General features: G+C 45.4%; 1 protein-coding gene across 1 annotated transcript; it reads left to right on the top strand.

Moving 5' to 3' along the window:
- Nucleotides 1-6,438: 6,438 nt before the first annotated feature.
- Nucleotides 6,439-9,473, top strand: PtA15_18A44 (uncharacterized protein; the record flags this gene model as incomplete). Its single annotated transcript, XM_053164988.1, has 13 exons — nt 6,439-6,836; nt 6,972-7,023; nt 7,103-7,259; nt 7,344-7,426; nt 7,540-7,547; nt 7,644-7,816; nt 7,884-8,056; nt 8,132-8,328; nt 8,458-8,595; nt 8,698-8,763; nt 8,848-8,883; nt 9,003-9,153; nt 9,234-9,473. The coding sequence occupies 13 exons, from the start codon at nt 6,439-6,441 to the stop codon at nt 9,471-9,473; spliced, it is 1,872 nt and encodes a 623-aa protein (XP_053028543.1).
- Nucleotides 9,474-17,277: the final 7,804 nt, after the last annotated feature.

Below are 17,277 nucleotides of genomic sequence, written 5' to 3'. Positions count from 1 at the left end.
CCGCTTTTTGACCTGGCCGCGTAGCACTCCCCCGCTGCCATCCAAAAAAGCGCAGCGCAGCTGTTTTGGTGGCTGCTGCGCGGCGCTGAAAGGAGCGGCCCCGTCCGCTGCGCTACCGCTTTTTGGGTCGGGGAAAAAGCGGGCCCCCGCTATTTTCAGCGGTAGCGCAGCGGGACTGGCGCTGCGCTACCGCTTTTTTGGGCTGACCGCGCAGCGGTTCCCTGCTGCGCTGCGCTAAAAGACCGCTTTTTTGTAGCGCAGCGCAGCGTTTCAGCCTTGGTATCACCCAAGTTGATTATCACATTGTAGCCTTAGCCAGTCCAACTTCTCCAATCAGCTTGATTAACACCTTACAGTCAAACTTAGCTTGATAATTTTACCTTTTCTTTTCTTGATCACAGAACTATTCACCATGTAACCCAAAAAATTATTATCACATTGTAGCCTTAGCCAATCACCTCAATCACATCAGCTTGATTAACACCTTACAGTCAAAATTAGCTTGTTTTTATTGTCTTGATCTCATAAAAAATTACCCTTCTGTGTTTCTCAAGAGCAAATGCACCCTCTCAATCACAAGAACTGGACACCAGAGTGGTTATTGAAACTGATAAGAATCAAAAAAGACATATCCAAGTTGGACCTTCCACTTCTAGTGCTAGACCGGTCCCACAGATCAATTGTGTGTGGATATAACTTTGATTGCGCCTCAGCGCACTTTCATTTCACAATACATGCCATTGTTTGAGCAAAATAAACACTCATCAGCGGAGACAACTGGCTCGGCAAGAGGACATGATATGATCAGACAGGTAAGAGATTTAAGCTGCTGGGTAATACTGTACATGATATTTTTATCAAACATTCATCAGGGGTAAGAGTTGACTTGGAAAGAGGCCAGGATCAGTTTGGACAAGGCATGGGTGATCAGGTCGGTTGACTTATAGATATGGGGGGTCAGGAATGGATAACCTTGATCAAGGTCAGAGTGGAAGTTCATCAGTTCGGGCCTGGCGGGACGCAGTAACCACTGTGTTCAAATACTTTGTAGCTGAACTCGGCAGTCAGGAGTTTGCCTGCCACTTTTCGTATTTCCCAATTGGGGTTGATGGCATTGTTAAGGACGTGAGACGCCCGTAAGTTTTTCTTGATGGCTGCAAATCCAAGCTCGATCGGATTTAACTCGGGGCAATACGGCGGGAGGTACAAAAGTCGGACCCCAGCCGCCTCGCAAAGGTCCCGCACCCGTTTGCCATGTTGGACAGCAGCGTTGTCACAAACCAAAACAGAATTGACATCTGGGTAGCTATTCATACGAGGGAGCTGGTTTGTGGTGTCAGTCGTGTAACTGAACAGATATAGGGAAAGAGACTTGAGACTTACCAAGTCATGCTCTGAGAAATGTTCAAATTTATTCCCGGTGAATTTTTTGGGAGTCGTGGTGAGAGCTGCGAGTCCATCAATTGAGATAGCGGCGAGTAGGCTCAAGCGGAGAGGATTTTGGTTGACAACAAACCAAGCTGCTGGGGTCCCTCACACTGACCTAGCGCACGATCGAAGGAGGTTGTTGTCACAGAATGAGCTTTCATCTGTGACAACAAAAACCAAGTTAGTTAATGCACAGATACCCCAGATGTCTCGGGATACTTGCCTGTGAATACCAAAAAGTCGGCGGGGAAAAATTCCATCTGCTCGATATAGCTGTATTTGCAAATGAGGGATTTCCAAATGTTGCGGGTTTCAGGTTTCTTTAACGTTATCGACAATCAATCAACGAGGTTTTTGTGGACCGCCTCAATGGAGAGTAGGGTCCCGGATGAGTTGTATAATTGTTCTTGGATTTCTGCCAAGAGCAAGCCGGGCTCCGATCAAACGAGTTCAACAATGAACTCACACTCGTTGTTGGTGAGTGTGCTCGGTCGGCCCCGGGCCTTGTACTCGTCCAGATCCTTTACGACGCAGCAAGTTTCTTCAAATAGGTGTAGCCAGCGAGAGAAAAACTGCCGAGAGACTGAAAGACTCAGCATCCAACAGATCTCCGCCAAACTGATGCCCTTGAGAGCCATCTGGACCACGGCAATCTTGGTTGCCGGTGCATACGGTGTGGTAAGACTAATCCACTTACAAACACATCAAAAATAGGGAAGAATTAAGATAATAATATATTATAAAGTACAAACAAAATCATTATAGTACAAAACATACTACAACCAACATCTTACACATATTTCTCAATTATATTATCACCCAGAAAACCAGTACTAGTCTATTTAATTACATAATCAAATACATAGTAGAATCCTAGTTTCACATACAAATCACATACATTACATAGTACAAATCTACTCTAGGACTGAAGGGGATACTTCTGAAAGATTCTATTATCACATGTTAGAAAATCTACTCTTAGACAAAGTTTTCACCCCAAAGAGGAACAAGCCAAGTGATCATAACCCAAATTAGTATACTATTTCACAAATATCATGTACAGCTTCCCAATATAGATTAGTATTTCAACACTACAACTGTACAGCATCCCAAAGTAGTATTCTATTTCACACTTGTAAAATCCACTCTCAGACTATATTATTTACTATATAAGGAGGTCTCTTCTGCCCCTTCTTGTTCCCTTTCTTCCCATGCTTCACTAAATAGTAATATTAAGAGATTACTTCCGCATTCATCACCTTATTATAGTTAGATAATCATAGTTAGGAATTAGATCATAAATTTATAAATTGATAATTATAACTTGCCCTTGATAACAAACAAACCCAATCACACCATTTATAACATCTCTTTATGCGCACAAAACCTGGTTCTTAGGTTCTGAAAAATCTAGATAATAGAATAATTCAGTAGATTGCGCCACAATAAAATTCTTAGTGTTAAATTCTTCCAGAGCTTATTTAGGAAGGCAGCCCTTCAAGCACCTTTAGCCTAAACTTTCCTGGTTTTTGCTATATTCCCTTCCAAGCTCAGATCGCGCCCTGCGTAGAAGTTCCACAACGGTCGGAAAGCCATTGGATTGTTCGTGGAGGTCGCGTTGTTGAGTCGAAAACGTGAGGCGGAAGCCGGAACGGTAGGGGGGGGATCAGGCTGTTGACCATGGATATCGCCATCCACACAGCTAAGTATTGATGACGTCACAATCCCCATGCTGTGGGTGGCACAAGCAGATTGCTTCAGCTTAAACTTGTCCTGTGCCCAATAACCACATAACTTTACCGCTTGAACTTCTTCATGAAGTCCAAGCAATAAGCAAAAGACAATATGTATCAATATTAGGCAACAGGAAGTTCTCCGTCCCAAGCTATCTCAACTGATGGTGTGTTACTTGTGGGACACATCCAGATTTGACCACCAATAAAGAATGGAATCCAACATTTGCACAGCAAGGTTTGATTTCCTGGTAGTGTAGAGTTTATATCATGTGTTCCAGAAGATATGAGGCATGTATGCGGCCTGGCTGCCTGCATGATCAGATTATTACAGGACCCTGGAAAGCCCCTATGGAACACAGTAACCTAAATTCCAAGATTTTCAAAAAGTTCATACATTTTTGGAGCCCATTCATACACGTTTTGTGCGTAGGTGCAGAGATTTTTCAAAAAATTCATACAAATTTTGTGCGTACGTTTTTTTGCCGCGGGCGTGAAGAAATACTCCCAGACATACTTTTTTTGAGTAACCATTTCTGCTACATACCCAGAGGAGCAGTGACAAAGGTTAAAAATGGAAGAAGAAGATATTTTAAATTTCATATTCAAGTAGAAAACTGCATAGACTATCATCAACAACTGATTGTTACTCTTCATCTACATTTTTATTGCTTTTTTTGAGAGCTTTTATCTTCAAAAATTTGTTCTGCCAGTGTTCTAGAAAAGCAATTTGAGTCATTGTAAGAAGAAGAGAATGTAATCTCTGGGAGATGGACACACAATTCCCACCAGCATCCGTAATATTTAAGCCTTTGGTGACTGGGAATAAATGGTGCAGATGTGCTACTTCAAGATGCACAAAAATCCCGGAACTCGGCAAGGAAGTGTAGAAACCAGCCGCAAGTGGGATATGTGGTTGATACAGGAAGAGCTGGACCAATATAGGGGGGGGGGGGGGGGTGCAAAAAAACCCTGGCATCATATCCTCATTCTCATACATTTTTGGTTACTACTACCCCCCTTGTCCCCCAAAAAACTTCATACAATTGGGGTGAGTACCTTATCTGCCAAATTTCCCATTTGTACATCTGGGGTGCGTACGTTTTTTGTTTTTTGACCAAAAATTCATACATTTTTGTTACTGTGTTCCATAGGGGCTTTCCTGGGTCCTACCTATTATTACATGGTCTGTTTTTCCGAGAGGTCCGAGCATGGAAGGCCGAGTGCGAAGCTGGGCATCGGGTCCCGGGTGCTTTCTTTTCCAAGGTAGAACTTGAAGCAGCCAAATCGATCTAATATCGACAAACTGTGCAATTTCCAGGGACTTGTTCGAGGTGCATGGGTGATCCGATGTCCGGATTCAGAGAAGCCGGTGCACTAGATACAGATGGATGACTATTACCATCGAAGGAGTCCATGAATGTGGCTCTTTCGATGGGATCGAAGATTACCTGGCTCTTCCTTCCCTTCACCCAGACACACATCACCTAAATTCGCTGCTGTAAATCTCATCTGCAATGATCTTAGTGGACGATAACCAACAGCAATCCAAAGGGGCTAGAGCTGACGCCCCGGCCAACGGACATAACAAATCCATGCTGGTCAGGGTCACCGGTTCTCAGTGCCGGTTATATGCTGGTCAGAGTCAGCGGTTCTACTGCCGGTGCTCTTCAGGCTGGGTGACACTTAATTATCCAACAGCCATTAACAATCACACTTCAGCTTTGCTCATGGAACCGCGCCTTGCAAATTCAATCGGACGACCGATCCCTTGCAATCCGCTTTAAAGTTGTGCCAACATTCGAGCTCATCCCTGACCCTAACAAACATCCTGACCTAAGATGTTATGCAGGATTGGCTGTGAGGTGGGACTCCTGAAAGCTCAGGCCAGTGAGAGGTGGGTGAGCGGGTGTGTAAATATCCGTGAGAATAGACGTCTTTTAGGCCAGGTTCAATTTGTTAATTAATTAAATTTGTAAGAGAAAGTGGGATGAGTTCGTTGCACTTGAGGCCAGGGAAGAAATCAAAGGCACGCGCGGAGGATCGCCTAAAAAAATGTCATCACCAGCCAGCAGAATTATGCAAAAATGCCTATACACGCCGGCTCGGTTGTCATGAATCCCCTCTCTTGAAACCCGCCAGTGAATAACCCGGTCCGCAAGCTTTCCATAGCTCTTCAGCTGGGCCGATGATGCCTTCGGACTTGAAGCCACAGCAAGCAACCAAACAGACTCTATCCAAAGCAAGCCAGCCAAGGGAGTTCCAAGACACAGAAATATCTTCATGATTATCTGCATTTAGCCAAAGGTTGTGTCAACCAGCCCAAACCGGCGTGGATAATTCAACACCAAACAAGATCGGAAGCACACTTCTCGCCGTCTTCTCAGCATGACCGGCTCTCCTGCATCAAGACTCTTGAAATGGTGCAGCCCTAGAGCGGCGAATTCGATAGCCAGGCTTTCGTTAGGACAGAACGGGCTGTGATCAACAATGGAAGTGACAGCGAATCTTTAAAAAAAAACGGACACACAGGATGAAGTACCCAAAGCATGAATTTCTTGAGATTGATGGCCAAAGTTATTTGCAGACTCGCTTGAAAGTTGACAATTGTATGGAATCAATCTCATCTGACCAGACGATTCGCCGTCACTGGGTTGGCCAGCAACCGATCCACCACCAACAAGCTTAACTAACAACCGACCTTCATTAGGGTCTCTTGGAGCTCAAGCCTTGCTCTAAAAAAAGTTGCAAATTGTATTTATTTGATTCAAGACTAAAGGCGAACAGCTTCCTCCGAGCAACCTCCATCATCTCAACCATCGACAAAGGACTAGCTTCTCTCAGTTCTCCACCTCCCACCACCCAAAAGCTCTTTATATATAGATCTTTATATTATATTTATATATAGTGCACGTCTAATAGACTCCTGCAGCAGAATACGGGGCCAAGTTAACTTCCGGCCTAGCCACTCCAACCCAGTCTCAACTCAGCCTTCAGAATAATCATTGACACAGACAATCAGTAATATCGTATCCTCAAAATCCTCAGAGTATATATTAAGTGGATGCACACGGCCTTAAACACTTTCACATACATATTCAAAAACCCACTCGAAAGAATATCAAAGGTCCTCCTCCCTCCGTAACGCACATACCGGTTTCTTGATCTGATCACTCGCCAGATAGACTTGACAATAGGTATTTTAACCATGAAGTGGCCAACGAAAGAAGAACATCATGGAAGGGTCATTGGTAATCCTCTTAAGAGTACACTTAGGATGTTGAGCCTGACCACGCTTTCACTCGAGATAATCTTGATAATCATCTTATCGGCTCCTCCGGCGACGGGGGGTAGGATCGGTCTCCTAGAATCCAGGCACCAGAGGCGGACGATCGACCGGCGCCGGGCACCCGGCGAAGTACCGGTGATCAACGGCATCATCGGCGGCAGCCCTCCGGGGATGGACGATCTTATTGACGATCAAACAGACCCGGTCGATCGCCCCCGCGTCTACAAGAACTTGCTCAGCCACAATGATACGGCTCCTGTTGCCACCAACTCCTCCGTCCAGATCACGGCCACCCCTTCGATTTGCCCCGGCCAACCCGCTAGTGTCACCGGATACATCTCTCTCGACCCTTCCCGTTCCCTATTTTTTTGGTTTCTAGAAGCCAGGTTCGAATTCTTCTTCCGCCTCAACAAGCTCTCTCTTTCTCTCTTCTTCTACCCATGACGCGCACCTCTTTCGTCTCTGTAAATCTCGGCTCGCTCGTGTCTTATCCGCTGCTGCCGGCTTCTATCCATTGGGAGTGATCTTATCATCTTAATGATGAATATTGGCCTTCATCACATTTTCGAAACTGTCCGTGTTGAAACATGTTATCCACTCCATGCATGCTGACTATCACTGTCTTCGTGTTCTCTCTGCACGCTTCCTGCAGGCGCAATCCCGACCAATCCCCGCTGATACTTTGGCTCAACGGCGGTCCAGGTTCAAGTTCAATGATCGGTCAGTCAAATTCCTAGTATCCAAACATCATCGATCCTACATAGCCTCCTTCATGGAAGATTCCTATGCACTTCATGACTACATCAGCCGTACCGAAACTTCCTCCACTTCATTGACTTAGTCGCCTTGGGTGCCGATCTCTTTTTATCCACTTTTCACTGTGTTCTTACTAGGTCTTTTTCAGGAAAATGGACCATGTAAAATCAAGTTGGACTCCACCGGACTCGACTCAAACCCAGAAGCCTGGAATGAAAACGTGAGTCAGTGTTCCTTGACAATAAGCCCCAAAAATAAGAGTACGATTTTTTGAACCATATCATTACACTGTGGTCGGTGCAATCAATGCCACTATGATTTCCGGTCAAACAGGCAAACATGTGGGTAACTCCGCTCATAAAATCCATAAAATCCATATGTTGTTACAGAAATCTTTCTCAATGAGCCAAAAAAACATTCTTATTTACAATTCCTAGGATCTATGTAGACCAGCCCGTGGGAACCGGTTACTCTTTTGGGACTAGGACAGCGAAGAGCACGTCAGAAGCCATGAATGATCTGTACGAGTCGATTCAACTGCTTCTTGCCCACCCGCTCTTCGCGAAATTCGTCGGGAGGCCGTTTGGAGTGTGGACTGAGTCTTATGGAGGTTTGTCGAGAGTTATTCAAGATCCTCTAGAGTTCACTAATGTCATCTCGGTGGATCGCCACAACAGGTCATTATGCGCCGGTGCTCGTGAACCTCATCCTGGAAATGAACGCCCAATTGGAACACTCCAAGCAGCCCGGAAAAGTCATAATTCCTGTCAGCTCGATGGGAATCGGAAACGGGCTAACCAATCCCTTGGTCCAATACCTTGCATACATCACATATGCGCAGTCCAATCCAGTTAGTCGAGTTACCCAACGGCCGCGGAGTAAAAGTGATTACTGACTGTTTTCACTCTCTTTGTCGCGCACGTAGTACAATCAATCAATGGTTTCAAAAGAGATGATCCAGGCGGCCAGCAAAGACTATAGTACACCGACGACTGGCTGCCGTGATTTGATCAAGGCCTGCCAGTCAAGTCTCAAAGCGGCCAGTTGCCGACAGGCGCAATCGTTTTGCAACCGGAAGATTCTCTCGCCTCTGGCGGGTGATCGCGATGTTTATGATGTTCGGTGAGCGATTGGCTGTCTGTCTTTACTCTCTACTCCTCCACACATTTAGAAAAACGGATATCGCTGAGCGGGAGCCACAATTTTGAACGAATGTTAACATGTTTCGGACTAAACCAATTGGTTGATTAGACAGGTAGCCTCAAACCCTTATCCACCTGACCTGGTACCAATTCTTAACGATCCGAAGTTTAAGAGCATGATCGGAGTATCTCCGACCTTGAACTGGACAGAATCCAACGAAGATGTTTACAATGATTTCTTCTCGAGGTAGGCCTCATTTCAACACACGTTCCCCGCACGACGGATCACAGAGCTGATATCTTTTTCCCTCTTCTTCCCTATCTTTTGTTGGCATATAAACACTAAAAGTGGGGACTGGATGCTCGACTCTTCAAAAGAACTGGAGAGAATAATCAATTATGGAGTCCGAACTTTGTAAGCAGCAAGCTTCGAGCTTGATGACCATGACTGAAATCAATGTCTTGAAAACATTCTGATGATTTGGACCGGTTATCTCAGACTCTATGCGGGCGATGCAGGCTATATTGTTAATTAGTCAGTCCGACCAATCATTCAATCGTTTCTCCTGTCTTTCTTAGACAAGTATAATGAAGTAGCTTACCTCTTTGGAATCTGGAAATCGGATTAAACAATAACAAACAACCATCTTCAAGCCAAGGAGTGGAGGCATTGGTCACCTCGCTAAATACTTCGTCCTCGCAATCATTCGCCAATCAAAGCTTTACCGATTGGGTGGTCGACGGCGAGGTCGCTGGAAACTGCAAAACGGCGGGCTCATTGAGCTACTTGAAGATATTTGAAGCAGTTGAGTCCACCGTAGATAAATTTTTCCAGACCAGATACGAATTTTTGATGCTTTTTTGGTTGTTTGGGGGATACATCAGGGACACGAGGTTCCAGCGTATGGGAAAGGCAAGCTGGGTGTCGGCCGGGCGGCCAAGGTGTTCTTCGACCAGACAAACGACGGCCGGTCGATATGTGTTCCTCCCAACGGTGGCGACTCCAACCTCCGTCAAAACAATAGTAACAGTCCCAGAGACACTCTCTCCGCCACCTCCGCGCTTTCCAGATCATTCTCTTCCGCGCTTTTCCCGCTCTTGGCCTGCCTTTATTTGGCGCTTTGATCTCGTCATCATAGAGTCTCTCCTCCCTCCACCTCCGTTAACGTTTGTACGTTCAGAGATGCAGACATTAGGCTTTTTACATTTTTTGCGTTGTGTCCATGAGAAAATGATCCATTATCAAGAACACTTTTTTTTTGTTTACGTTTACTGAAAAAATTAGATAAATTATAGGAAAGGAGAAGAGAAAAAATTGAAATGATCTTTGTGATACTTCTCATTTATGAATACTACCTTTTTTGCTGAAAGAGGTTAAAAATCTTTGTATATAATCCTATTCACTTTGTCATGGTTATTTTTACAGACCTACTTCGCACACAGCGACTTCCCCCAAGAGAAGGAGGGGATGTTTCCCAATATTTTTTTTTTTTTTGATGGATCTTATAAACTGCCCTCTCCAAAAATATTGGATTTTTTGGAGGTGTCCTTGTCATGTAAAAAAAAGTCATAATATTAATCCAAAAAAAAAGCACCCGCTACCCCGATAGCCCACCCCGGGGAATTTTCACCTGCTAAGACTTAAGCGTTCGGGTACCCAGCCCTTTGAAAAGAAAGTTCGAGGGGCAGCAGCTCCGGGCCCGGCTATGCCCCAGCCGCCGTGCTGATGGCTGGCACAGGCCATTGAGCGGAGTTACGCACTCCTCCTCTGACCGGCTAGCACGTGTGTGCATGTGGCACAAATTACAGGTCATTGAGGGGATTATGTACTCCTCTTGATGGCCACTCTGTCCCGGTCATCAAGTGGAGTACATACTTCCCTCAATGAGCAGTGTGGTGGACAGACTGGCACACGCGTGGGGATCAAAGTTTTTATTGCGTGTGGCGCGCGGCGAAGGACGTCAAGGCTTCAAGACCTCAAGATCTCAAGTTTACAGCTCACAGCACGTCAAGATTCAATAGCGCAGCGCACGTTGCACTCCTCAAGGTGTTTCAGGCTTCCCCCTCTTTCCCGCTCCCCTTTTGTTTCTGTGTTGGTGGTTTTGTTTTCTCATGTCAGTTTCTTGTTCATCATGTTTTGTTGTTTTCTTCTTTCACTCTGCATGCGTTGGATAGTTTTTGGATGAGGAGGGTTGGTTTTTGTCTTGTTTATTCTTGGTTTTGTTTTGTTTCTGATGTTTTGTCTGTTGTAGTGCGCACGTGTGCGCTAGGTTGTGATGAGCTGTCTGCTAGATGTCACAAAATCCAAGGTTTGAGCTCAGCGGGAACTCAGGCTTTGGAGCAGCATGGACCTACTCTGAACCGTAAATTTCAGTTTCTCCATCAAATTCAAACTTATTGTCTTGGCGTCTTTTTGCCCAAATTCTCAGCTCTTTAAGTTCATTACCCCGCAACGTCAATCACTTCTCCTTTCTGATTTGATCACACCCCCGCCGGCAGTATCCCCGGCTCCTCTTTCAACTCAAACACCGCCAACGCACAATTCCAGCCATTGTAAAATCATCCCCCCCCCCCAACGCTACACAATTTTATTGCGCTCATTCACAGCCAATCACCCCCAAGGGCACATGCAACAAATTCCCACATTTCTCATTCCCCTCAAGCAACTGCCTCCCGCCTGACACGGTAGGAGTTCCTCATTTGGTCACCCAAGCTGGGATCAAACCAGCAACCTCAAGATTTACAGTCTCGTCTCACTTTAGGACAACAGGCAGTCAAACCTTGAGGATCTCAATTCTATAGTTCTTGTTTCAGGATCTCCATGTTTGGTTCAGGACTTTTCTTCCCTTTCTCTTTCTAGATCCAACCTTGAAAATCCTGATTTTCAACCTTGTAAATCACATTCTCAAACCTTGAATATCAGATCCCCCAACTCCGCCAATCTCAATCCGCAAGCTTCTGGCCGTTCCTGGTACCTGGCCGACCCTGAGCCTCCGCAAGTTGTTGTGGTAAGCCAATCCTGATCTACCCAAAAAACCAGCAACCATCAATCACAAGGCTGTCACACCTCAAGACTAAATCCCATACCTCTGGCCCCCTTGTCAGCAAAGCCCAAGGCCCCCAACATCCCCACTCAATGGCCATACCCTGGATAATAGTATTTCCTATTCCCACACTCCCCCTCTCTTGGATAAACCCTCTCCCTAGTCTCAAACATCTACCCAGATCACATTTTACCCCCTTCTTCTAGTGTTTCCTTAGAACCATGTGCTCAAAGATGTATAAGCAACCTTGAAACCCTTCACCCTCCAAACCCAACATGATACACATTATACTAGACATAGCCCCAAACCCCACCTAGATTATTACTTCCTGAAACACTTGATGAAACACCTGACTCCTCCTATCTTAGATCCTTAGATTATGTCTTCCTGAAACACTTCCTGAAACACCTAACTCCTCCTATCTTAGATCATAGAATACTCTACCCCTGTTATGTCTCACATATCCCCTCCTCCAACTAGGAAGATTGAACCATAGCCCCCAGAAGATGGCATCATCCCCACCCACTTTTACACCATCATGTGACTCCTTGATCCACTACTCTGACCACATGGCTGTTTCATCCTATAGAAGTAGAATGTTTAATGCTTCCCTTCAGGTTATCCTTGTTTCCTCATGGCTCCTTGTTCTTGTGTTTATAAACTGGGTTGTTTTCCTCTTCATTTGTTCCCCATCAGATCCTGTCAAAGTAATTCAGATCACTGGTCACCTATCATTAGCCTTGCTTATGCCAATAAATCAGATTGGACAAGCTTGTTATCTGTGTACAAAATATTAGATTAGTAGAAAAGTAACCCTCAAGACATATCTCAAGAATCCTCTATAGCCACACCTTTCCTTAAGAGTTCATACTCTTATATCTTTTTCTTGTTCCCAGAGAGGCAGCCCATTAAAGCACCATTCCCTCTCCAGCTCTATTCATCCCAAAGAGTAGTTCCACATTGTCAGAGTGCTATTCAAAACACCTCCAAATCTGCCATTAAATAGGTGTGGACAATTGATTGGTTTTAGAGCGCTAGCTACCCTTGGAATGGACAAGTCAAAGGCCATTCTCTTCTTCATTGGATCTTCAGTTCGTTGTCATCGTTTTCAGGATGGCCGCACGGGTTGTCTTCTTTCTTTTGGTCTCTAGCTGCTAGTGCAACCAAGTAGGATGTTGTGCCCAGACTCAGGACTCCGGTTCTTAGCTTTGTGTGATGGATCCAGGAAACCACACCACAACTTCAATTGTTCCTCCCGTCCCAATGGTCAAGATCAAACCACAGGACCAAGAGTTTGGCTTCAGTGGCACGAATGCCATCAAGATTCTCAAATCCTTATCCTCATCACCTCATCAAATCCTTATCAACCCTCAAGCTCCTCATCAGCATCCCTTTACAGATCCTCAACCCCCAAAACCGCCAGCAAATCTCACTGATATTGTTGTTCAACCCCCTTTCTCTGGTTTTCTCAGATCTCATTCATCCTAGGACCTCACAGGAAGGCAGGCTCATCACCACTTTCCCTTCCAAGCACTGCCTACGGCCTGGCACCATAGGAGTTCCACAGCAAAAGCCTCCCAGGACTGAGGGTACAGAGCACCCCAATGCAAAGCATCTCCCATTCCCAATGGGAGGCTAGTTATTGAACTTCTTCCATGTGAGATTTTCAGGAAAATTGTGGCTTTTGGCAAACTTTTTTAGTTGAATTGACATTACACAGCAAAAACTCATTGTGATTCAGCAAGCTGAAGTGCAGAGGATAGCTGAGCATCTCAGCTTCAATGTACTCTCACCAGGGGAGAATTTGATGCACTCTCCAGAGAGTGCCTGAATGTAATTGTATGTTGTTCTGGGTCTGATGTCAGTCAGATGTGTATTAGGAAATTATTCATAAATTATTCAGAAGTCAATGGGAAGTCTTTCATAATTTACAAGGAAGTATCATAGGACCTCATGCAATGTTGTCTAGAACTGTTACATTCTTTAAGGATGACTCAATCACAACCTATAATGAAATGATAGTTAATCAATGCCTAATTATTAATTATTTATGGTGAATTTATTTTGTTCAATTTCTCTATGTGCAAGGGGTTTCACACAAAATGAATGTAACTAGCTGGTGCTTTGATGGCTTTCTGACCAGTTTTTACTTGTCATGGATCTGTGAAAGGCCCCTCCAGTGATCTTTCACCCCAATGTACGCGCGTACACAAAGGTGACATTGTCAAAATGGAAAACAGCTCACATGCATGTGCATGGAGACATTGGAAAACAAAAACACAAAAAAAAAAAAAAACTCACAAGCTTATTTGTGTTATGAAGCCAGGCTGTCTAGCTGAAATCTGATACCACAAACCTCCAAGCTTGACTTGACACATACTTTCACCCTATTCTCATCCTTTTTTGGCTCAATTATAGATTATACCTGCCCTTATTCAGGGAAATATGCCAATTCAGGTGGGACTTTCACATCATTCTAACTGGTGGGTACATGTTTTTGATCTCAAAGAGGCCCAGCCTGCAATTTGTAACAACCTATCACGCAGGCACATGAGGGAAAAATTAGCAAATTGAAAACATTAAACACCTTCATGAGCATGTGAATAATGTGAATTGAACCCCAAGATCTCATCCCAATCAACAAACAGTTTGAATTGAGTTATGATTTGATTGTGGCAATTGTGTCTAAGTGGTTTCAACTGTGTTCTGATTGAGTTCCATTTGACTTCTACATGACTTCTTGATGATTTATGGATGAATCCAGGATCAGTTTCATGTTGAGGGGAACAAAGGATAAACACTGAAGTTCACAGACACAAATTCCTGTGACACTCAGGAGTGAAAATGATATGGTTCTGATTCACTAAGGAAGGAAACCCCAGAAGCAAGATACTATATAGAAGATTGGTTTGTGTTATGGTTGAAGCATACAGATATGGATATAAGCATACTATCTCAACACACCCCCTTGCTCAAAACCAGAACTTATATAAATGAAATAATTAGACTACTTAAAACAACGGTGGGTAGTTATCGCTACAGTAACGCGTAACGTAATGATAATGTAACGTTTTTTGGCCGTTATTGTTATTGTTACCAGTAACGGCAGTGCAATATTGATATCACACCAAGAGTTTTTTTTTTGCGACGGCTGTTACTATATCTGAGCGCGTAGCAACAGATATTGGGCAAGATAACAAGCAATAAAAGGCCAAAATAGGGCCAATTTGGCCTTTTATTGCTCAATAACGCATTATCCGCTGGATAATGCGTTACTTTACTGGTAATGGCCTCAAAAAAAGAGGCCCATTACGTTACGCGTGATTCCGCTGTTCGCGCGTTACTGCTAACAATAACGGCGCAAAAAGTAACGGCGGGTAGTTACTTTACAAAAATCCCGCAGATATCGTAAAGTAAAGTAACTACCCACCGTTCCTTAAAATGACTAGTAGGTTGTATTTCTTATGGGGACAGAATTCTTCTACTTCAGGTTCATCCCCACATGACGTCCATCTCTGGGTTGAAGTTGTCTTCCTCTTCTTGTTCTTCTTCATCTCTGCTGGGACCACCGTTGCCTAGACGCGCAACAGACACCGCACCAGCTCTATTTTTGAATCACGCTTTTGATTCGTTCTTTGCTGGAGGGTTGGGACAAGCCAATGAGTGGTGACCAACCTGGCCGCAGTTCCAACAACCTGGCTTCTTCTTTCTAGTAACCTTTGATTACGCAAAAGTTTCTGGTGTTTGATCAAACAAAACTTGCATGGATACCTTGTGTGCCTCAAGTTCCCCAATGGCATCTTCAAGGGAGATCTTGTTTGGTGAGTAAACAAGGTGGTCTCTGATTGGCTTCCAGGAGTCATCCAGGCCGCGCAGAAGACAATCACAAATTTGCTGGTCCGCAGGGGTCAGTTTAACCGACTTAAGGTCAGAAGCCGTGTTGCGAATTAGAGATTGCCAAGTGGACCCGGGTACCCGCCGCGTGTCCGGGTACCTGCGGTGTTTTTTGTGATATTCAGACACCCGTACCCGTACACGGCACCCGCGGGCGGGTACTGGCGGTCTGTTTTGCGGGTACCGCGGGTACTTGTGCTTTTTTTTATCCAACACCCTCACTTGATGACAGCTACAGACTTTTCATCAAGAGTGATGGTTTCTCTCGATGACCGGGCTCTGTCCCAGTCATTGGGAGGGTTGTTTCCTCTCAGATCCTGGTCATTGGGAGTAAACAACCCTCTCGATGACCGGAATAGACCCCGCTCATCAAGAGGCTTGTTTCCTCTCGATGACTGGAACAGACCCCAGTCATCAAGAGGAAACCCGGAATAGACCCCGCTCATCGAGAGGCTTGTTTCCTCTTGATGACTGGGGTCTGTTCCAGTCATCGAGAGGCTTGTTTCCTCTTGATGACTGGGGTCTGTTCCAGTCATCGAGAGGAAACAACCCTCTCATTGAGCGGGTTCTATCCCGGTCATTGAGAGGGCTGTTTCCTCACAATGACCGGGTTCTGCCACGGTCATCGAGAGGGTTGTTTCCTCTTGATGACCGGGTCCTGTCCCGTTCATTGAGAGTGTTGTTTTCTCTTGATGACTGGGTTCTGTCCCGGTCATCGAGAGGGCTGATTCCCCTTGATGACCAAGATCTGTCCGGGTCACCTAGAGGGTTCAATTCCTCTCAATGACCGGGGTCTGTCCCGGTCATCAAGAGGGTTGATTCCTCCCAATGACCAGGAATCGGATCTGTCCCGGTCATCAAGAGAAAACAACCCTCCCAATGACCAGGACAAATCCCGGTCATTGGGAGGGCTGATTCTTCTTGATGACCGGGACAGATCCTGGTCATCGAGAGGGCTGTATTCCTCTTGATGACCGGGGTCCGTCCCGATCATCGAGAGGGCTGATTCCCCTTGATGACCAGAATCTGTCACGGTCATCTTGAGGAATCAACCCCCTCGGTGACCGTAGCAGCGGGTACCCGGGTACCTGGAAGACCCGCCTGCCGCGGGTATTTTTGGCGGGTATCTGGGTACCTGGTGCTTTTTTGCCCAAAATCCCGCACCCGGACCCGTACACGGCACCCGCGCGCGGGTACCCGATGCCATGTGGCAGGTACCCGCCCGCGGGTCCACTTGGCAATCTCTATTGCAAATCCGAGTGATCCAGGTCATGATGGGCTTGTTGGGGTTGTGTCGAGTGCACCAGAAGGAGTCCTGGAGCATCATTTGCCTCGCCCGGGTGTTTTTCTTGTAAGCGTCGCAGATTGTTTTGAAAAGAACACTGACTGGCTTGGTTTCTTTGTAGCGGATCGCTAGATCAATCGATAATGTCATCTTTAAAGCAGCCTGAGCCATGTCGGATAGAGTATCCCAGTCCGATCCGGATTCTTCAGCATAGTACAGCCTCTGGGATCCTTGAGTGAGAGGCTTGACGTCCTTGTAGTCAGTCTCCGGGCAAAGTAGTCCTCTGGTAACCATATCGTGCACTCCCACAATAGCAAAAAGTTCCTCGAGCCTAGTGCGCCAGGAGGGAAAGCTGACTGAGTTGCCATCGAGAACCAGAACGTTTCCAATGAGCGCTGAGGGGTTCTGAATCAATCGAGCAGACATTGTTACCTTGATCAATGGGGATTGAGCAGCGGACCTAGTGAGATTTATTGAGCGGGATTGAGTTCAAGTTTGAAGATTGCTGAGTTTGAGATTGAGCACAAGATAAAAAATTTGTCGCAAGCAGGTTGAGCAATGGGCCTCATAACCTGTTGAGGGGAACAAAGGATGAACACTGAAGTTCACAGACACAAAGTCCTGTGACACTCAGGAGTGAGAATGATATGGTTCTGATTCACTAAGGAAGGAAACCCCAGAAGCAATCTTGTAGATACTATATACA

Source organism: Puccinia triticina, chromosome 18A (genome assembly GCF_026914185.1).
Source record: "Puccinia triticina chromosome 18A, complete sequence".
Lineage (NCBI taxonomy): Eukaryota > Fungi > Basidiomycota > Pucciniomycetes > Pucciniales > Pucciniaceae > Puccinia > Puccinia triticina.
Note: the sequence above shows the minus strand (reverse complement) of the source record. Positions and strands in the feature narration are given on the sequence as shown.